General features: G+C 34.9%; 1 protein-coding gene across 4 annotated transcripts in view; it reads right to left on the bottom strand.

Annotated features, from left to right (window-relative positions):
* The window catches only part of LOC101901311 (proline dehydrogenase 1, mitochondrial), a 50,470-nt gene that overhangs the window by 4,985 nt on the left and 22,445 nt on the right, over positions 1–23,040 (bottom strand). For 2 of the 4 annotated variants that reach the window (XM_059127667.1, XM_059127666.1), the window contains exons 4-9: positions 19,461–19,547; positions 17,320–17,501; positions 10,458–10,496; positions 746–810; positions 444–622; positions 199–373 (exon numbers count right to left, since the gene is read on the bottom strand). In XM_059127667.1, the coding sequence (XP_058983650.1) occupies positions 199–373; positions 444–622; positions 746–810; positions 10,458–10,496; positions 17,320–17,501; positions 19,461–19,547 (727 nt within the window). The remainder of the gene's footprint in view (positions 1–198; positions 374–443; positions 623–745; positions 811–10,457; positions 10,497–17,319; positions 17,502–19,460; positions 19,548–23,040) is intronic. The other 2 variants (XM_059127669.1, XM_059127668.1) reach the window with 1 other exon arrangement.

The raw sequence follows: 23,040 nt of genomic DNA, 5'->3' as shown, positions 1-23,040 counted from the left end.
AACAACCTGACCATTATGGAAGGAACAAATTTTCTAGATTTCTCCAATAATTAACACCGATGATTTGTCATGAGAATAACGATAACAATTTAAATCTAATCAATGCATATAACTATTTCCAAACTACATGAAAAAGCCTATCCCATGTCTACACAAGTCTTAATGAACAAATATCGCCACACGTGAGTACATACATACCTTAACAATAGTATTCAAACGACGAATCATATTTCTAAACATTTCTTCCTCTTTGGGCGGAATTTGTGAGATCAAACGACGCATTTGACCAGTTTTGGGATCGGGTACTCTGAAGGTGTCACTAAGCTGTGAGTCTTCATCTACAATACCGGACCAGGGGAACAAATGCAAAATACTGAAATAAAAAACAACAAATTCGAAACTTATTTCAAATTTCAAAACACAAATAATATCAGATTGTTTACCCTTCTTTGTCGGAGGTAACATTTTTCAAGAAATCCTGAACATTTTTATTGTCGCCCAAACTGGCATAATATTTTTCCAAATCCTTAATGGTCTTGTGATGGGTTAAGACATTGCCTTGACCACCCACCATATCTTCCATGTATTTACGTGTGCGCATAATAACCTCGGACAATTGCAGCTGAAACGAAACAAAAAACAACAACAGTAATATTAATAAAATGAAAACGCCTAACTAGCAGGACGACCAGGCATAAAATATGAAGACCATGGGTTTGCGTGCAGACCCATGTTTATTACATACCAAGAGTTGAGGACGACCCAGGGCGGTTAATTTGATGGCTGTAATACCAGTGCCAAAGGTAGCGCCTAAAAATAACAGACATCATAAAAATAAGAATACAATTAGAAATAATGATCATAAAGTGTGCAGAATATCGAGGGCAAACATGGCCAGAGAGACACTTAGCAAATTAAAAAAAGGAAAACAAGGGAATATTAAAATACCCAATGATGAATACATTTTAAGTAGCTGTATGTATGTTTCAGCATTACTGTACAATATTTCATTTCATGTTTCACATGATAAAGGCTTGTTCTTATACGTATATGTATGTACATATATAATACAAAAGTTATATATGGAATATATAATGCAAATATAGGTCAAGGTTCTCAAATGTATGCTTATCGAACTTTTTTACTCTCTGCCGACATGTTCTCGTCTATAGATCAACAATATTTTTGTTTGTTGCCTAATTTCTCCTATTTTTTATTGTTTATAATTTGCACGGGTACATGCGTGTGCGTGGGAGGCATTTAAATATAAACGGACATAAAAATGATGCGGCCAAAAAAGAAATAAAACTAATAAAAAGCATGAGAAATTTTTAAATTTAATTTTGTTTTAGTCGTAATATTTAGATTTAGACAGGCGAGAGTCTATCCCACATAATTGCACCATAGCAACCTTGAGGGGGTAATATATAATACATAAGAGTAATAATATATTGTAAGAGTATTAACTGAGAATCAAGGCCAAGGATGTGTAGTCATGTGAAAAAGCGGGGGTTTTGCAAATTCGTACCTAAAGGGCACGAAAAGTACTAACATGTACTCAAAATTTAATAGTTTGTTTTGGACATACGGAATGTGCTAGAATTCTAAAATTTGGAATGAAAGGGTTTTTGGAAATCCCAACTTAAAAATTACGACAAGTTCTAAAATAGTACTAAACTTCTTAAATGGTACCATTTGGTATTATGTGATCATTTGTTTGGATATATCTTCAACAGATTTCGGGTTAATTGAGCACCAAATGGCCAATATCAGTCCAATGGACCTGAATTTTGGCACATCCGACCGATCAAAAGATCAAATTTGGTGAAAATCGGTTCAGACGAATTATGGCCTTGAAACGGCCAATGAAACCGTCACATGCTGCCCGAATATTGGAATAGCTCCCATATGTATGTTTCATCCGATTTGGTGTTTAAGTCCCTCACATTAGTAACATGCACTCCACAAGAAAGATATTTGGTACCAGATATCAGATACAGCGCAGAAATACCTCTGCCTGATTTTGGAAAAATCGGTTAAAAATTTAGATATAGCTCCCATATATCCTCAACCGATTTCGGGTTAATTGAGCACAAAATGGCCAATCAGTCCAAAATTGGATATGCCTTCCATATATTAGTTCCCTCTGACACCAAACTGCTCTTAAGCCAAAATGCTCTTAAGCCAAATGAGCAAACGAACTCGCTTCTGAAACTGAAGACTATGTTTATTTATGTTAAGTATAATTTTAAGTGGTATTGTGTCATTCTCTTTTCATACGTCTCAAACATTATCGAAACAAATTGATGTAAATATATAAAAAATCTCTTCCATGTTGGAAACTTCGATAACTACTATATTATATTGCATACTTTGAGGCATAATCTTTATTTAAGCAGAGCTTAGATTCGTCAATAGGTAAGGCGTACTTAAATCTTGTTTACACAGGACCGTCCATATTTAATGTATTTCTTATTTCAGAACATTAGGGAATTTTTTAGAATATTGAAATTAACAACAATTAATTTTAATCCTTACATAAAAATATACTCTAACGTTCCTACCCATAGTCCATCAATGTTATTTAATAAAATGCAAATTTCTACAACGTATATGTATAACACGGCAATGAGAACAACGCAGAAAATTGTTATGTGTCACACCATCAGTCAGTCAAGCATGCATGATTGCCAAACTGTCATTTGAGGCATTTGTGATGTACCTATACTAATGCAGGTGTCTATGCTATTCTTTTTGAAAAGAAAAATTCCAAATGGATTTGGGTATTATATTTTCTATTTCAGCAAGTCAACGTAAAATGGCATACAAATCGCTGGGCAAAATATTAAACTCAAGGTTCTTCGTTTTAAATTTCTATTGTTTGTCTATAGTGCCAATGAACTTTAAATTCTTTGTTGGCAAATAACAATTTTTCAATTATTTCACATTATTTTTCCTGCAATTGCGTGGGATGTTTGAAAATATTTTGGACGTGTTAATTTCTTTTATTTTTTTTTTTTGTCTTTTGTCTTGGCCAAATAATTAGAAGGAAAATTGCTAATAAATTTAAATTTTGTCAAAAAACCACACAATGGAACAAAAAAATTAAAATAAAACCACCAAAAAGCCGTTAATTGCATTTTTGATCTACGTTGGGCGCCATGTTTGGGGTCTAAAGTCTTATCGTTTCGGTCTTTTTTTGAAAAAATGTTTGCATGATATAGATATGGTCACATGAGAAAGTTGTTTTTAAATCAACAAAGTCCACATATTAAAATATTAAATATTCTTCTGATGGAAACCACAAAAGAACAAGTTAAAAAGCAGTAAGTTCGGCCGGGCCGAACTTTGAATACCCTCCATCATTTGGAACGAATTTGGAAATTTTCAAAAAATAAAATCCTTAAAAAATTCTGTCAACATTTTTAGAGTACCGAATATAACCGTTATATTGGGGTCTATACGACGTGGACCTACATAGTCATTGTTTGTCATAAGCCATTACCATATTCAAATTCGAAACTTGAAATAAACGGTGAATAATGTAGCTAAAATCATCAAAATATCGTATATAGGGAGGTACCGTTATATCGGAGCTGTGCGTAGACCTGGGCCAGGTCTACGATTACGAACTTCAAATACGACATCTCAAACAAATTCGATGGGTATTGTACCTAAAATCGTAAAATACCGAATATAGGGAGGTACTGATATATGTGGCCTATACGAAGACCTGGACCTGCACAGACAATTTTCTGTCATAGACTGTAGTATTCATTACGAACTTAAAATACTAAATTTGAAACAATTCCGGTTAATAATGTCGCTAAAATCATGAAAATATCGAATATAGGGAGGTGAAGTTATATGGGAACTATACGAAGACGTGGACCTTCATAGACAATTTTCTGTCATAGGCTGTAGTATCCATTTTGAACTTCAAATACCAAATTTGAAACAATTCCATTGAATAATGTTTCTAAAATTATCAAAATACCGAATATCGGGAGGTACCGTTATATGGAGGCTATATGAAAACGACAGACAGACGGACATCGCTAAATCTACTTAAATCTAATAAATCTAATTTTACGCTGATCAAGAATATATATACTTTGTTGGGTCTGACATGAGTATTTCGAGGAGTTACAAACTACAAACCCTCCATAGTATGGTGGAGGGTATAAAAAACATCAAGCCAAGATGTATGGATACATAGGCCAATAATGCATAAGAACAGAATTCTCGATAGGCTGTACACGGGTTTTCTTTCAACTCATTTTTGATATAAAATCTTCTTATACAAACATGGTAGGAAAATCCATTCAATCGGCCTGTAGTGTAAGAATTTTTTAGTTAGGGCCTTTCAAATTAAAAAAATAGTATATAGACCTAAATCAATCCTTAATAAAATGTTGTATAGTGTGAAATGAAAATTTAAAATGAATGCGGCAAGCAAAATAGCATCAGTTGCAATTTGGAAGCCATTTTTCTCGTTACCTCACAATTCGATGAAGTCGATGTCACGGAGGAAAGGATTAACACCCAGACGAATCCCAAGCTATTATTTTACTCACAAACATGATTCAATGTCTTTGGGGAAATGTTGTCATGTTTATGAGAAAATATCCTTGGCCAACGACGAGGGATATAAAATGCTCAACCCCATTGTGCGTTATGTTCTTCAGTAGGTCCAGCAGTGCCAGAGTACTATTGGTATTAAAACGAAAGCACAATGATTTCACTATTTCAAAATAATGCGTCCATGAATTTCTCTCATATTATACCAATCTAAGAAAAGCTCAAGCAATTAAAGCTTTGCAACCAATTGTCTACTTTATGTTCTGGAATTCTTGAAATCGCATAAATCAACATGCAATCGGAAAATACATTTAGGCTTTAAATGACATTGATGTGACAATATTCAGACACAGTAAGGAAATGTTGTCACTGTTGGATAAGAGGGGTGTATCCAAAAGACTAAGACGGAAAAGCGCCGCTGAAGTTTTGAGTGGGAAGAAGAGAGTTTTGACACCAGCAAACTACAAAACTGCCGAATCAAGAAGCAGCGTAGGAAATGAAACTTAAACAAGTAAAAAAGCTATAAGATCGACCGGGCCGATCTTTGACTACCCTCCACCATTTGCAACGAATTTGGCAATTCTCGAAAAAAAAAACCGTTAAATATTCGGTTATTAGGGTCTATACGACGACGTGGGCCTGCATAGGTAACTTTTGTCATATGCCATTACAATATTCAAATGCGAAACTTAAAATAAATAGGTGAATAATGTAGCTAAAATCATCAAAATACCGAATATCGGGAGGTACCGTTATATGGGGGCTATACGAAGACATGGACCTGCACAGACAATTTTCTGTCTTAGGTTGTACTATCCATTACGAACTTCAAATACAAATTTGGAACAATTCCGGTGAATAATGTCGTTAAAATCATCAAAATACCGAATATCGGGAGATACCGTTATATGGGGGCTATACGAAGACGTGAACCTGCACAGACAATGTTCTGTCTTAGGCTGTACTATCCATTACGAACTTCAAATACCAAATTTGGAAAAAGAAATTCCGGTGAATAATGTCGCTAAAATCATCAAATAAAAAACGAATAGAACAATGACGGACAGGAGTAAAAACAAACAAGTAAAAATCAGCTAAGTTAAGTCGGGCCGAAATTTTAATACCCTACACCACTTGGAACGAACTTTCAAAATGAAAAAAAAAATCGTTAAAAATATGTGTCTAAAATTATCAAAATGCCGAATATCGATTGGTACAATCGTGAAAATGCCAAATATAGGGAGGTACAGTTACAGGGGGATACACGAAGGCGTGGATCTGCTTTGGCAAGTACCGAGTACCAGATTTTAAATAATTCCTGTAAAAAATTTGACTTAAACCTTGAAAATGCCGAATATCTGGAGTCTAAAATGCTTATATCGAGGAGTTACAAACGGACTGACAAACATAATATACCATCGACACTATATATGATGGAGGGTATAAAAATGGTATATCAAAGTTGTTACATGATTTGCTGTTGATTCGTTAGCAGGTTCCGCCTTCAGATTTTTAAATAGACCTTTCGAGTGATCTGCAGTACATGACATATTTCGATGATATATTTCCCCCAAATGTCCAGAAAAATCATTTCTTTCTCCGTACCCCCAGAAAAGACACTTTTGAAGGCGGCATACCTGGGGAAGAGTCTTATAAGAAGTAGTCTAAAACCTGTTTAGATCTAAAACCAAGACTAGAGATTATTAAAAGAAGAACATGTTGCCCTGTATGGAGGTCACGGAATATCAAAAACATTTTTTCGAGTCGATTTGAAACAGTAATAAAGGTAACCTCATTATACCCTCCACCTTGGAAAGGAGGAGGAAGTCAATCTGTCTGACGTAGAGCAAAATTTATGAGAACAATTTGTATTGTGCCTAGGATGGTTGGTATTGAAAATGAGATATGTCGATCCACGTTGTGGTATAGCCTCCATAACGGTACCTCCCGATGTTCGGTATTTTGTTTCACTGATTTATCTGAAAATTGGTATTTTTAGATCATAATGGGTCCTAGTTCGTGTGGCGAAACATTGTATGTAGAGGTCCACGCTTTGGTATAGCCCCCATATAACGGTACCTCCCGATTTTTGGTATTTTGATGATTTTTGGCACATTTTCCCATGAATATGTCTAAAAATTGGAATTTATGGGTCATAATGGCTTCTAATGTTTCCTTTACTGTAAGGTGGAGGGTATTTAAAGTTCGGCCTGACTTAATGTTTATACCCTTCACCACAAGGCGGTCAGGGTATTATGTCTTTATGCATTTGTTTGTAACAGGCAAAAGGAAACGAGATAGACCCACAGTTCCTTTTGATGATCTGCATAGAATCACGTTCTGAGTTGATTTATACATGTCAGTCCGTCTGTCCGCCCGTCCGCCTGTCCATGTATTCTTGTGAACAAAATGGAGGTCGCATTTATTATCCGATTGAGATGAAATTTTCCAAACAATATTTGTTTGGCCCAAGGACGAACCCTATTGAAATTGGAGATAATCGGTAAAAATTTAGATATAGCTCCCATATATATCTTCGTCCGATTTGCCTTTTATTGTGCACCAAACGTGTAATATCAGCCCGAATAGTATGAAATTTTGCACATGCAACCAAATTAGGCCTGAAAATAAGTATGCCAAATTTCATCGTAATCGGTTCAGATATAGCTATAGCTCCCATATATTTTGTTCGTCCGATTTGTAATTTTTGTCCTCCGCAGCCGTAATATGCACTCTGTAACAACAATATTTGGGGAAATATATCAAATGCAGCTCAGAAAAATCTTTGCCAAATTTTATCGAGATCGGTTCAGATTTGGATATTGCTCCCATATATAACTTCGTCCGATTTACCTTTTATTGTGCACCAAACGTCTAATATTTGCCCAAATGGGATGGAATTTGGCACATACGACCGAATTGAGTCTAGAAGCTTGTATGTCGAATTTGGTGATAGGTTCAGATATAGCTATAGCTCCCATATATATTGTTCATCCCATTTGTTGTATTTGTTACCGACAGCCGTAATATGCGGTCCGTAACAACGATATTCAGGGAAATATATCAAATACAGCTCAGAAATATCTTTGCCAAATTTTATCGATATCGGTTCAGAGTTGGATATAGATCCCATATATATCTTTATCTGATTTCAAATTAATTTTGCACCAAATGGGCAATACAATTCCGAATTTAAAAGATACAAATGCTTCGGCATATTTAGTCTTTTGGACTTTAAATTATAATTATAATTATAATCTTAGCGTGTAGGATTGAATTCTCCCATAAAAACTTTTAATTGTTATGTGGAGCTCTACTAAATTAGCAAAGTTGTGTAGGGTATCATAAAGTCGGCCCCGACTTTAAAACTTTTTTTTTTTTAACTTTTCTTGACATAACATTGTTCCCAAGCGTTATGCATCTACCTGTATTCTTCTATCATGCTAAATGACGTTTCCCTTTAGATAACAAATTGTGTGAGAGCGCCTTAAAATATGTTATAAGAATGCTCAACATAAATAAAGAAAAAGTTGATTCACATATGACGCTGACATTACGTGGAAAGCCTTTACAATAATGAATTTTAAACCAAAATATTTTATAATCATTCACCTTTTATATAATATGACTTCAAACAAGAGCATTTCAATCAGTTTCAATATCACACCAAATTAAATGCTACACCTTTAACATCATAAGAGATAAATTTAATTACTTCACCTTTGGATGTATGTATCTACCCTTTACCAACATTCTTACAGGATAACGTTTTATATGCAACTACAATTGTATACAGGCCACTAAGGGAACAATAACAACTAGCAGAGACACGCGCGTATTCTAGATTACAAAAAAAAATCAAGCGCAATAAAAATTAAAAAAAAAACTGCAATTGGATTAATGTTTACAAACAACTACAACACAAATGGTACATACGGAGGTCATACAATCAAGAAATAGATGAACAACACTAGTCTACCAGGCCACACGTTGGTCAGAGAGATGGATTTTTATTTTTTATTTCGCAACCGATCGTTTACACCTTTCTTTGCTTTTCGAACTACAGTTTTAATTGAAATTATTTTCATATTTCGGAATCTAACAATTCAGTGGTTTGCATAGGCTGTTCTCTAAGCTTTGGTATATATTTCATTTAGTATCGATATGATCGGTTGCAAATGTCAATAATCAATCAGCTGACATTGAATTTAAGAATTCTTTTACACCATTCTTGTGCCACTTCTTTCGTGCGATACACAAATACTAGTTCGAGAGATTCCAACCAAAATGGTTAGATGTAAGTGGATGTACTGTCCCTATAATCTCCGAGAAGAGAACAAGATCGCTCATCTCCATGCCGCAATCTGACCTAAAACTTGTAGTGGGCATCATCACAAATCACTGTAGCGTGAGATGCAGGACTTCTAAATAGAGTAGCGACGATATTGATTGCTGTAAGATCTGCCAAGATGGGAAAGAAATTGAGACAGTCGAACGTTTACTCTGCCAATGTAAAACTCTCTCATTAATGTGGGACACATATTTTTTTTGGGGAGCAAATAACGAACGATCTGTCTTCATTTTCTAATACAGAGCCTGCAGTAATTTTACAACTAGCCAAAAGATTTAAGTGGCTAAAGAATGAATTTTTAGTCGTAGATTACTATTTACTATTCTCTTTTTATACCCTCCACATTCTATGGAGGGTATATTGGCTTTGTCATTCCGTTTGTAACTCCTCGAAATAGTCATAATAGACCCTACAAAGTATATATTCTGGATCAGCGTAAAATTCTAAGACGATCTAGCGACGTCCGTCTGTCTGTCCATTTGTTGTAATCAGGCTATCTTTCGAAGAAATTGAGATAGAGGGCTAGTTTACCAGTAGGCAGGTTAAGTTCGTAAATGGGCCATGTCGGTCCCCGTTTTGGTATAGCCCCCATATAATGGTACCTCCCGATATTCGGTATTTTAATGATTTTAGCAGCATTATTTACCGGTTATTTCAAATTTCATATTTAAAGTTCGTAATGGGTACCACAGCCTATGACAAAAATTTTTGTATGCAGGTCCATATAACCCCATATAATGGTACCTCCCGATATTCGATATTTTGATGATTTCAGCAAGATTATTCGCCTGAATCGTTTTAAATTTCGAATTGGAATATCTTAATGGGCACTACAACCTTTGGCAAAAAATTTCGTATGGAGGTTCACGTCTTCATATAGCCTCCATATAACGGTACCTCCTGATATTCGGTATTTTCATGATTTTAGCGACGTTATTTACCGAAATTATTTCAAATTTCGTATTTGAAGTTCATAATAGGTATTACAGCCTATGACAAAAATTTCGCATGCAGGTCCACGTCTCATGGATTAGTAAGCTCATTTGTATGTGGCTACGATTGGCAAAAATTATTTTCTGGCAATAAGAATTTTAAATTGGTTGTGACCAAATCACAATTTTACAATTATTGAGTAACAAAAATGTTTATGAGAAGAGCATTGTTTTTGGAAACTTTAAATTATTTAAATTATTTGGGAAGTTTGTGAATTTAGATTTTTATATTTTAAATATATTAATTATGTTATACTGAATTTTGAAAAGAAATCACGTTAAATTTCGAAACAAAAGCCGTAGTTCGAAAAACAAATGAACATCAAATTTACTTACTATTTAAGAATATAATTTAATTATATTTTAATTGTATTTAAATGTTCCTATTTCATGTTAAATCTATTGATTTCCATAAAAACCGCCTCCATTACTTTCGTTAAATGATATCTCAAAACAACGGCTGTAGACTAGTGTTTCAACAATGTACACAACACAAAACTAAATTAGTAGAAAAAAACATCTTTGTTGCTTACCCTCGGAAGTGCGTCGTGGGAAATACTTCCCATCATCGACTTTAAAGGGAGGTGTTTTTTTTTAATGAATTGACATTAAGTTACGTTAGCGGGTGGGTGGGTTTGGTTGGTGGCAGCGTTCATTTAAAGATTAATTGCCAATGGTATGGTTGAAATGGAATGGTAAATTGATGATGGCCAGTCCGAAGCGTTGCAGTCGGTATTAAGGACACCAAGTGAAATTCGAAAAAACAAAAACAAAGGATGGGCCGACGACGACGACGATTGTTGTTTTATTTATTTATTTTTAACCGCAACACCACAATTTGATAATTGAAAGTGACAGCGACGTGTTTCACCAACGCATACGTGCCAATTAATTTGAAATACATTGACGGGGAAATGACGCATGACACCAGGGCCAGGACAAAGGATTACAATGGGAATAAGTCGTTGGGATGCGATGATAAAATTAAGGCAAATTGCGATATTGATCAGCCAGGATTTTCATGTGTTATTGAATGCATTTTGTTGTCGTTTCAAAGGTTTCGTATTTAAATTTTCCATCAAATTATAATTGTTAGTAAATGTTCCAATTTTGGTGACATGGATTTTTTTTTGTTAGTAAAGGTAAGTTTATGGAATGAAATAAAGAAATAGATAAAAATTAGTAAAATCAAAAGAATACAGATACGAATAAAAGATTTCTTAATATAAGGCAAAATATTTACAAAAACATTTTATTTTCGCAGGCGTCTCTTGTCAGTGTTTATACCCTACACCACATAGTGGTAAGGGTATTATGTCTTTGTGCATTTGTTTGTAACATGGAGATTCGGTTTCGGGTTACTTGTGCAAATGGCTATAGCGGCCCAAATGGGCTGAATTTTGACAATTACGACTTAATTCATCCTTTAAACCAGTGCTTCAAATTTGGTATAAATCGGTTTAAATATAGCTAGCTGTAGATCCCGTATCCCACGTTTTACCATGTAATCCACTAGATTTCAATTGTCAATTCCATACGTCAAGTCTTAAATACAGTAGAATATATTTGACGTATACGCAATGAAATTATCAATTGAAGTCCACTGGATATATAAGGTGTGTCTGGTTACCATAAAAAATTGTAACAATTGTAACAATTGTTACTGGAAGTCGTCTGTTAGCACAAAAATTCTTTATAAGAGAGCGATTCGAGAGACAATTTTTGACAGTTCTTTCATTGAGAGTTTGCAACTTCTTGCCGGACAAATTTTTCTTGCATTCGCTTACAACTCATCTTCTTCCCCATCTTCTTTTGAGATCTCAAGCCTAAGTGTTCTGTTTTTCGGCTCATTTTTAATTTTGCGTGCTTCGTTCTGACAATTCAGCTAATTGATGGCATGTTTATGACTACTTTTCATAGTTTATTTGTAAAGATAAAACTACCTTAAAGTACATTTGCACGCAAAATCTCTAACCGGAATCACCCTAATAATTGATAATAATTTAGGGAAAGCTTTCTATTATCAAATTTATTGTGATTTCTAAATTATCAGGATTCATCCGGGTAGAGATTTTGTATGCAAACGTACTTTCACTCTTTCAGAATGAATCTGCTAGACAATTCCAAATTCCTAAAAGTAAACGTTTTGTTTACTGTTTGTTTTTCTTTTGTTCTGTGATTTCAATCACAGTAAGTTGATAACACGTTTAGATAATCAGCTGTGGTGAATAGAATACCTATGGAATACCATAAGTACTATTATTGTCCATTTATGCAGCTTGTACAAAATATAGAGATTCTACTGTAAAAGTCATTTTAATCTGTCAAGAATTTATAAAAAATCGTTTGAAAAAAAAAAAGAAAAAATAAGAAACATATTTCTAGTATACACCCCAATAAATTAAAATTTGCATCTGTCACTACAATGACTAAATCAGAAATCGATATTCAACACATTTTCGTATTTGCGTTTCAGATGCATGTATGTGTTTATAAATGCACTTTGGTCAAATTATATTAGCCAAAAAAAAGTATGAAAAATGGATTTGTCATAAGAATATTATTTTATTCGGGATTATATAGATAATTCAAAAATTGGAAATATCATTTTTTTCTTTAGCCTAACATTATGTTTACGTTAGATCTTTTTACCGGGTTATAGACATTTATTTGACGTTTTAGCGATTGAATTGGAATTTAAATTAACTAGGTTTACAAATTCAGTGGCAATTCGCTGTAAACGACCTATAAGCTTGTAGACCTTATTACTCCATATATAGATTGAGATGAAAAAACTGTAAACAACTTCAGACTGCTGGCATCAGTTCTTTTGGCTCCTCCCCACAAAACCTCAATAGTTTGAATTATAAATCATATAAAATGTGAAGAGAGTGTTGCCTTCAAATTTCGCACATCCCTTTATTTCTAGATGGACGCAGCTCCGTCTGCAAAATTGTACGATGCCCGGCCCAAAAATTATAAGCGTCACATGCTTTAGACCATCATTTACGGTCTTCATCGAATTTGGGAACAATAAAAATATATCCATTCCGACTTGCTTGTTTTTTTTTTTTTTTTCTTTGCAAAGAAAACATGTTCTCATATTTTCAAATTCAAAAGTTTTGTTTTAATTTCAAATTTGAATTTACAGGGTGGAATGAACAAACTGCACCCAACTTCAGACTGCTGTAATTTCTAAGCCACTTGCCCGACAGCTGTTAAAATTATTCCAGTGACAGCTCATTACATTGTTTTCAAATAATACAAAAGCATTTTGGTGATAATTTTCCAGAAAATAAGTTATTCGTGATGGAATTCAAGCGTAATAGTTCGATTTCTTTATATTTGTCTGGAAAACCACAAGTGGCTATCGTTAGAACACTCCGGCATTTAAATGTGAATAAATCTTTTGTGTCTCGGAAACCCGCGTCGCAGTGGCGTAGCTCGACGCCAAGAGGGAAAACAGCACCATCAGCAGAAATGGTTCGAAAAGTAAAGAAGCGACTTAATCGAAACCCACGTCGCAGTGACAGAAAAATGGCTCGTGAGCTGAATATATCGCAATATTCAATTCGGCAAATATTGAAAAATGAGGTCGGGGTAAAGCCATTGAAATTCCAAAAAGTGCAAGAACTTACACCTCAACAGAAAGAAAATTGACTCAAAAGAGCAAAAGGCCGAAAGTGGTGAAATGCCGAATTTTGTTTTCTCCGATGGGAAAACGTTCGTTGTCCAGCAATTTGTAAACAAACAAAATGATCGTTTTTACTTGCCAAAGAAGTCAGCTGAAAATGTGCACCTTCGATTGGCCATCAGAACTCAAGCCCCGGCCATGGTGATGGTGTGGACCGCCGTAACAGTCGATGGTCGCTCTCCGCTCGTATCAATCGACCGTGGCATCAGAATAAATGCCGAATATTATCGTGAAATTATTCTGAAGGGTGTATTAAAGCCTTGGGCACGCAAACATTTTGGCCGCACATCTTGGACATTCCAACAGGACTCAGCACCATCGCACTCAGCACACGCCACCCAAGATTGGTTACTAAATGAGGTTCCTCGCTTCATTTCCAGCGCAAAATGGCCACCAAAATCCCCGGATACCAATCCGTTGGACTATTGTGTCTGGAGTATTTTGGAGAGCAAGGTTGTCACTAAAAATACCAAAGTGTCGATCACCTCAAGCAAGTGCTTCGCCGAGAATGGGCCAAAATACCGCAGAGCAACATTCGGGCAGCGTGTGACGGTTTCATTGGCAGTTTGAAGGCCATAGTTCGTGTCAAAGGTGACCAATTCGAACAAATCTAAATTTAAAACGAAATGAAGTTGATTGATAAAATTTTACTCAAATGTATATTATATCTGCAGGACTTTTGGAATTGTACCCCACCGAACGGTATTTTGATGATTTTAGCGACATTATTCAACAGAATTGTTTCAAATTTGGTATTTGAAGTTCGTAATGGATACTGCAGCCTGGGACAGAAAATTGTCTGTGCACGACCACGTCTTCGTATAGTCCCCATATAACGGTATCTCCCGATATTCGGTATTTTGATGAATATTGAATATTGTAATGGCTTATGACAAAAGTTACCTATGCAGGTACATGTCGTCGTATAGATCCTAATATAATAGCTACATTCGGTATTTTTAAGATTTTAACAGAATTTTTAACGGATTTAATTTTGAGAATTGCCAAATTCATTGCAAATGGTGGAGGGTGTTTAAAGTTCGGCCCGGCCGAGCTTACAGCTTTTTAATTGTTTTTGCCAAATTTGTTTAGTAAAAAATGAACGCCACATTTGAAATCTTTGCATAATTTTGCATATATTGTACCTTTGTAATGTGAATCGATATCCGAGATCCTAGATCCTAGACGATGAATTATAATGGTTATAATAACACACCCAGAAAAACTGAAATTATTTTATTTTCCTCAAAAGATATTCCCAGAAATGGAAACGAACATACCTAATTCTATTTGTTTCACATACCTATTGCATTGATAAAGCCCAGTACAGTCTAGCACATACTTTCTGGCTTAGTGTGGACACTTTCGTCAATCTATGCCAAAAAATGTGAACAAACAAATGTTTCTTTGGGTATTTTGTTTATTTCATTCCTTTTGCATTTCGATTTCATATCTTATTCGATTTTCGCTGTTGTCTTCTACTTTTACTATTTTTCGCCTTGTCAAATGGCCAAGATTACGAAATGAAAGGAAAAACAGATGACAATCGTCACACGAGTTCTGATGCCATTGGCATCGAGGTCTGGCAAAAATCGGCTGACAAGATTTTTTCCCACACACACACACACTGATGTATGTGTCGAGCAAATGCAGACGACACTTGTACCTCAAACGAAAATAAATTATTTAAATATAGTATATTATATCTATGTATATAGATGGGGGAGAACACACGCCCATATCTTATTGATATACATATATGTACGTATATAGAAATATATAAGGAATATGCGATGAATGAAATTAATTGTGCGCCACGTAAATTTTAACAAAGTCCTAATAAATGTTCGCCAAATATTTTGTGGTTTATTTACGAGATTTTATTTGCCATTCGTTATTCGTATTTCTGTTTTGGCTAATTTGAGTTACATTTACAGCAGCATCACCCGGTGTGATGTTGAAACAATGTAAAATACATTTCTTGGTAGCTTTCCTAGAAGTTTTTCGCGAGGATAAATCAAAATTATGATAACGGACTTTAATTAGGATAGGCAAGATTTGTCACTATGCTTGTTTTCTTAAACGATTTTGAAATAGTTTAGTTTTGAATGAGGGTTTCAAAAGGAAAGCTATTGTTATGAAGAATGCCAACCAAAAACCTTTAAGGGCTAAACAGAATGAGAGCCTTAAGCCATTTTAGATGTCAAGTATTACCAATACTATAGTTATACCCTCCACCATTCTATGGATATATTAACTTTGTCATTTCGTTTGTAACTCCTTGAAATATTCATTATAAACCCTACATATATATATTCTGGATCAGCATAAAATTCTGTCCGTCTGTCTGTTGTAATCACGCTATCTTTCGAACGATTTGAGATAGAAGGCTAAATTTTTGCATACATGCATAGTTTACCAGTAGGCAGGTTAAGTTCGTTAATGGTCTACGTTTTCACACAGCCCCCATATAACGGTACTTCCCGATATTCGGTATTTTCATGATTTTAGCGACATTATTTACCGGAATCGTTTCAAATTGGGTTGAAGTTCGTAATGGATACTACATCCTAAGTCAAAAAATGAGCCATGTAGGTTCACGTCTTCATATAGCCTCCATATAACGGTAACCCCCATATTCGGTATTTTGATGATTTTAGCGACATTATTTAACGGAACCGTTCTAATTTTGGTATTTAAAGTTCGTAATAGATACTGCAGTAGAAAACAGAAAATGGGCCATGTAGGTCCACGTCTTTGTATAGCCCCCATATACCGTACCCCCCGATATTCGGTATTTTGATGATTTTAGCGACATTATTTACCGGGATTGTTTCAAATTCGTATACAGGTCCACGTCTTCGTAGAGTCCCCATATAACGGTACCTCCCGGTAGTCAATATTTTGACGATTTCAGCAGCATTATTCACCGGAATCGTTTCAAATTTCGTATTGAAAGATCTTAATGGGTACTACAACTTATGGCAAAAAAAAATCGTATACAGGTCCACATCTTCGTATAGGCTCAATATGACGGTACCTCTCGATGCTCCGTATTTTCATGATTTTTGCGATATTATACACCGTAATTGTAACAAATTTCGTATTTGAAGTTCGTAAAGGGCCCTATAGCCTATGACAAAAAATTTCGTATGCAAATCCACGTCTTCATATAGTCCCCATTTATTTAAGTGGTAGTTTTCGGAACTTTTTTTTTTTTGAAATGTTTTAATTTCCTTCGAAATGGTGGAGGGTATTAAAAGTTCGGCCCGGTTCAGTCTGTTTTTAATTTAAGATTTTTTATGGATTTATTTTTAAAATTTAATATCAATTTTTCGTAAAACATTTTTCAATTTGTTAGCTATAAACATACATACATTCGAACTATTGCTACTCAAACAAAACAAATGTTTTGCTCCAAAAATGTTTAAAACCAACTTTCAATTCCCTTAATCGCAAACCAGTAAATATTTAACATTAAAACGTTAAATGCATGCAATTTCTAGAATGAGATTTTGAAAGCTAAACGAGCGCACACACAGCCACTCAACTGAAATTTCATTCATACTTTAATTGGCCCTAATTGATGTGGAGGGTCTGTTTTTGTACTGTGTGGGTTTTTTCCTATTATTATTTTCGTTAAAATGTGTTTTTTTGTTATTTTTGTTTTCGGAAGGTTAGTTGGCGTTGATTTAATTTACCTGAAACAGCTTCCAAACATTTAATGAACGTTTCCATGTTACGCTCACATGTAGCTTCATTCAAATAGAAATAGGTTCTGGCACTGTTGACCTTGTAGCGACGATCTGCAAACGACTTATCGACATGGTATTGGGGCATGGCATCGTCTTCTTTAACATCGCCGGCACTTGAAACTGAGGATCTATTAAAAAGAAATAACATATATTATTTTTAGGGTTAACATTTTTTAACGTAATAAATTTAGATTCCTAAGAAACATAACCTCCAATATCTGAAATTGACTTCTCAATAAAATAAAGGTTGATTAGTCGTTATAGAGAGAAGGAACTAGTGTTGATAGCTCACCAACGGGCTGTCTATTCAATTAACAATTCACCAAAAGGAGGGTCTAAACTAGATCACATCAAAATAGCTCATTGTCACTTACTAAAGAGTGGCTAATATTTGCTTTACACCGATACCTAAACTACACGTTATACAAAAATTCGTCATTCATTCCAGTGACAGTTCATTATATTGTTTACAAGCGTACAAAAGCATTTTTGGTGAGAATTTTCCAGAACAAAAAACAGTTATTCGTGACAAAATTCAAGCGTGCATCCGCTCAAATTGAGGCAATTTTCACTCTTTTCTCGAATTCGAGCGAGTTTTCAGAGGTCTGATTTCGAATGAAATCTACAGGTTTTCGATTTCAATTGACAATGTAATCAGATGAAATAAAAAAACATATATAAAAAATAGTTATTTTGACATACGCACTGAAATACACATGGATAATAAAAGTGACAGCACATATGTAAAACCCTGAGGGCTAAAAAATGGTTTCACCAATTAGTGTTTAAAGAGGAGTGAAGGTAAAGTGAATGTTTTATACCAGATTTTAATAAATTTACCGCAAATGTTCGTCTTTCTATTACATGAACAATATTCGATGTGTATTTCTGAAGAATATTCGACTGTTACATGCTCTTGTCATTACGTTATGAAAGTTGCCGTTAATATGTACATCAGAACTTCACAAAAAAATTAGAAATGCGCATTTTACTTCCGAGTTCGATCCGACAGCACTAATTTCCCCTTCCGAATATCCCATGGGTATCCATGCGAATTTGGTCTGACTTCGGTTCGAAATTCGGCTAAAACTTCCGACTTTCATACGACCCTTTGGTCGGACAACACGTCAACCACTCTATATAACTATCGGTCAGATGTCGGACCTAATTCGCATCCGACTTGCGGTTCGAAATTGAAGCGAGCTCGGATAATTTAGTTCTGAGTTATGTCATAAACAAACATAGATTCTCAACTGAATTCTTGCTTCCCATTGCTATTATTGATTGTCCATAAAGATGAATTCGTTTTAGGGATACATAAGTCGACTTTTGATTGATCGATTAATAAAGTTTTGATCTCAAAACCGTAGTCCACATTTGACAGTGGTAAAAATCTATGGTAGAAGAATACAGACAGTAGCATCGACACAGCTGCTGGGACTATGAACTGTATCTGTCATATACAAATCTACTTATTTTTAAGAAACATTTAAACATTTTTGACATATCAATGTTCCCAAGTGTTGATCCATCTAACCGTATTCTTCTGCCATGTATAAATCTCAAAGTTAACATTGAGTGATAGATTTTGGATTTTCAGATTATAGAGTTTCGATCGACTTTTCGTGTGAGACAAATTACATTCGATCTTATAATCTGTTGGCAGCACAACAAACTAAAATATCGAAATCGACTTTTGTCGACATTGATTTGATAAGTTAAAACGGTATATCAATTTTTATTGGGTTGGAAAGAATCTGCATGTCGAGCTATGTGCCCTCTCGAGTTCAGGGGCAGTAAATTTAGGTTTTCACTATGTTTTATACTTAACATATTGCAGGCAAATCTTTTTCTTCTGTTTTATATATTAGTTTTAATGTTGTCAATAACATTTTTAACTAGTTGTTGCCAATTATTTAACAAAAATATAATAACAAAACTTATGAGAGGTCATAGAGCTCGAAGCTTTTACCTTACTAAAAACTTTCTAACAGACGAAGGTTTATGGAGAGATCTTCCATAGAACTGAACATTTTCGACACATCTAAGTCGTCGCCTGTAAAATTTTCAAAATAATAGATACTTACTCAACTTCACGTTTCTCCGCCTCTTCCTGGGACAAATCCTCTTCAACGGAATAATCCAAAATTGGTTTAACACCAAATGAACGCAGCCTGTAATTTTCATTTGCCAAAAAAATAAATAAATATTAGTATATTTGTTGGAAATTGTTAATCATGATATTATTAATGTCAACATGCTTTAATACAAACAAAATATAATTATGTGGGTATGTATGAATGGAAAAGTGTTTGTGTATGAAACTATGGCTCAATGAGTATCGATGAACTCTAATGGAGATATTCGATCATGCTGAAAAAGGTTACGGTTTTTTTTTAGTTGTGAAATGTATTTGCTATCGCTTACTTGAACATTAAGATGGAGAGATTTAGTTGGAATTGATGACGAATTGAACTTTTAATAAACATTTGAATTTTTCCAAAACAAATCTAAAGCAATTTTCGTGTTTGTTGTGCTCCACTTTTCAAGCAGATAGAATTGGTCCATCTCGTTCAATGATAGGATGTAGGACGTTCACCTAGTTGCTTAGTTCATTTCAGTTCAATTTTACCATTTTCTTTTATTTTCCCGTTTCGTGTGAAAAGAGTGAAATAAAACAACAAACTAAACAACATAATACCAATTTTGCTTCGTTTTATAAACAATCGGCAAATCTACGTTTAAACATTGTTTTACATATAAATTTCAATAATTTATTGTGTTACTAATATTCGACAATATTGATAAGTTTTAATTATTTTTTTTTTCCTATAAAAATATAAAAAATGAACTATATGAACTAAAGGAAGTAGATAAACGAAAGCGTTGATATAGTTTCGATTGTACATTTCACAGAATAGTTTATCTAAGCCAGTTCATTTCAAAACTGCCCAACTTTTCAACTCGATCATCATCCTCTGATAATACTATTAGTTCGAACTAATAGAACGGTTCAACCCGCTAACTAACTTCATCCCTTTTTTATTCTGATTAAAAGAACTAGGTCATCGAAAGAATTGGTTATAGTTTCGATTGTACCTTTTACCGAATAGTTCCTCAGAACTAGTTCGTTTAGGAATTACACAACTCTGCTACCCGATCATCATAACACTTTTTTCAGTATTATTAAAGAACATTCGGTGCAATATACACTTCTTTTATGGAAAATTCATTACTTTTCCCGCAGAAGGCCATCAAAGTGAATTAGCTTAAACAGGGTGAGATGAAAAAACTGCAACAAAATTTAGACTGCTGTCATTTCTAAGCCAATCGTCCGACAGCTGTTAAAATTTTTCCAGTGACAGCTCATTAAATTGTTTACAAGCGTACAAAGCATTTTTGTGATAATTTTCTAGAAAAAAAGTTATTCGTGATGGAATTAGAGCGTGATAGTGTGATTTCTTTATATTTGGCTGGAAACTACAAGTGGCTATCGTTAGAGCACTCCAGGATTTAAATGTGGAAAGTATTTTACGTCTCGTACCATCGCTCGTTACCGGCATACTGGTAGCGTAGCCCGACGCCAAGAAGGAAAACAGCAACATAAGCAGAAATGGTTCGAAAAGTGAAGAAGCGACTTGATCGAATCCCGCGTCGCAGTGGCCGAAAAATGGCTCGTGAGCTGAACATATCGCAATATTCCATTCGGCAAATTTTGAAAAATGAGCTCGGGGTAAAGCCATTGAAATTCCGAAAAGTGCAAGAACTTACACCGCAACTGAGAGAAAATGGTGAACTGCTGAATTTGGTTTTCTCCCTTGAGAAAACATTCATTGTCCAGCAGTTTGTTGTGTTTATTTGCCAAAGAGGTCAGCTGAAAATGTCCACCTTCGGGTGGCCACCAGAACTCAAGCGCCGGCCATGATGATGGTGTGTGCCGCCATAACAGCCGATGGTCGCTCTTCGCTCGTATTAATCAGAATAAATGCCGAAAATATTCTGGAGGGCGTATTAAAGCACGCAAACATTTTGGCCGCAGACCTTGGACACTCCAACAGGACTCAGCACCATTGCACTCAGCACACGCCACCCTACAATGGTTACAAAATCAGGTTCCTCGCTTCATTTCCTGCGCACAATGACCAGCAAAATCTCCGGATACCAATCCGTTGCACTATTGTGTCTGGAGTATTTTGGAAAGCAAGGTTGGCAATAAAAAATGTACCTCAAGCAAGCGCTTCGCCGGGAATGGGCTAAAATACCGTAGAGCAACAATCAGGTAGCGTGTGACGGTTTCATTGGCCGTTTGAAGGCCCTAATTCGTGCCAAAAGTGACCAATTCGAACAAATCTAAACTTATTCTAAAATGTAATCCTATTTCCGACATTTTTTCATTTTTCATTCAATTAAATTAAAAAAAGGTAAAAATCTGGCGTTTGAGTTTGTCGCAGTTTTTTATCTCACCCTGTATGTATAACAATAGGCTATAATTTTGACTTAAACAAATAATTTTCCGCAATATTCAACATAAATCGCTTCATCTGATTGTGCAACATAAGCGGTAGCTTCTCAGGTATGCATGTGTGTGTGTCTAAATGTGAATATGTCAACGTGTTATTTTTTTGTCGAAATGTTTATTAAACAAATTGAATAACAATTGAAACGCCGGGGTGCCACATACACTTGGATTTAAATGAGCATGGGGTGATGATATACATTCATTGCCACATAAAAAGTATGATTTCTCTTGATGCTGGATGATGGTGATGGTGTTGTGTAACAGGGAGAGCGAGAGAGATGTTATAACATCTGTCACCGTGACATAATAATAAACCAAAGAAACGTACAACATATACATACACAGGAACATTATTAGAGAGAAAGAGACACATTTTACAAATTATGCACGTCCTTGACAGCGAAAAGTTAGATAGACAAAGAGACTGATTGATTGACGCACACAACGGAAAGAACGGAAGAAGAAGAAGAATGTGGAGAGTGTTGCTGATGAATCGTTTAAATTTTGATCAAATTCAATTTGAATTTATGGATCCACACAGAAAACGTTTTGAAATTTTGTGGAAAATAACGCCACCAACAGTTCACCAATTCAAGTAAAATTTGTTTGCCAATTTTTTTTTTCATTCTGAAAATAATTGAATTTGATTGTTTGTTGTCCGAATAATAGAATTTTTGAAGTTTGTAGATAAACTTTGGATAGTTAATTTAGAATATAATGCTGCAATTTGGAAGTGTAGAAGATAGGGATGATAATCATTGTGTGATTTAATTTAGGAGAGATTTGATTGCCATCAGGTGGTCAGCAATTTTGTGGAATATTCCTTGGTGCTTTTAGCCCACGGCGAGTATATTTTTCACTCGAAAGAACAATCTATAAACGAGATTTTGAAAATGAAAAAATATTATAGTAAGTTCACTTTACCGTTCGAATAGACATCGATCTTCGCCCTAACACGGTGGCTGAAAATAACCTATCTCAATTGCTGCGACGGTACCACCAACAGTCATATGTTTTTTCGTTAAAATCAAGTTTAGAGCGCCGATTAAGTCAATTCCTACCACGGTACCATGAGGTACAACCTTCAGTCATATGTATTTTCATCATGAAAAAATCTAAAGCAAGGGTCTAAACAGGGGATGGGTTAA

Source organism: Musca domestica, unplaced genomic scaffold (assembly GCF_030504385.1).
Source record: "Musca domestica strain aabys unplaced genomic scaffold, Musca_domestica.polishedcontigs.V.1.1 47, whole genome shotgun sequence".
NCBI lineage: Eukaryota > Metazoa > Arthropoda > Insecta > Diptera > Muscidae > Musca > Musca domestica.
The sequence above is the reverse complement of the archived record's forward strand: the minus strand, read 5'-3'. Positions and strand labels throughout refer to the sequence as shown.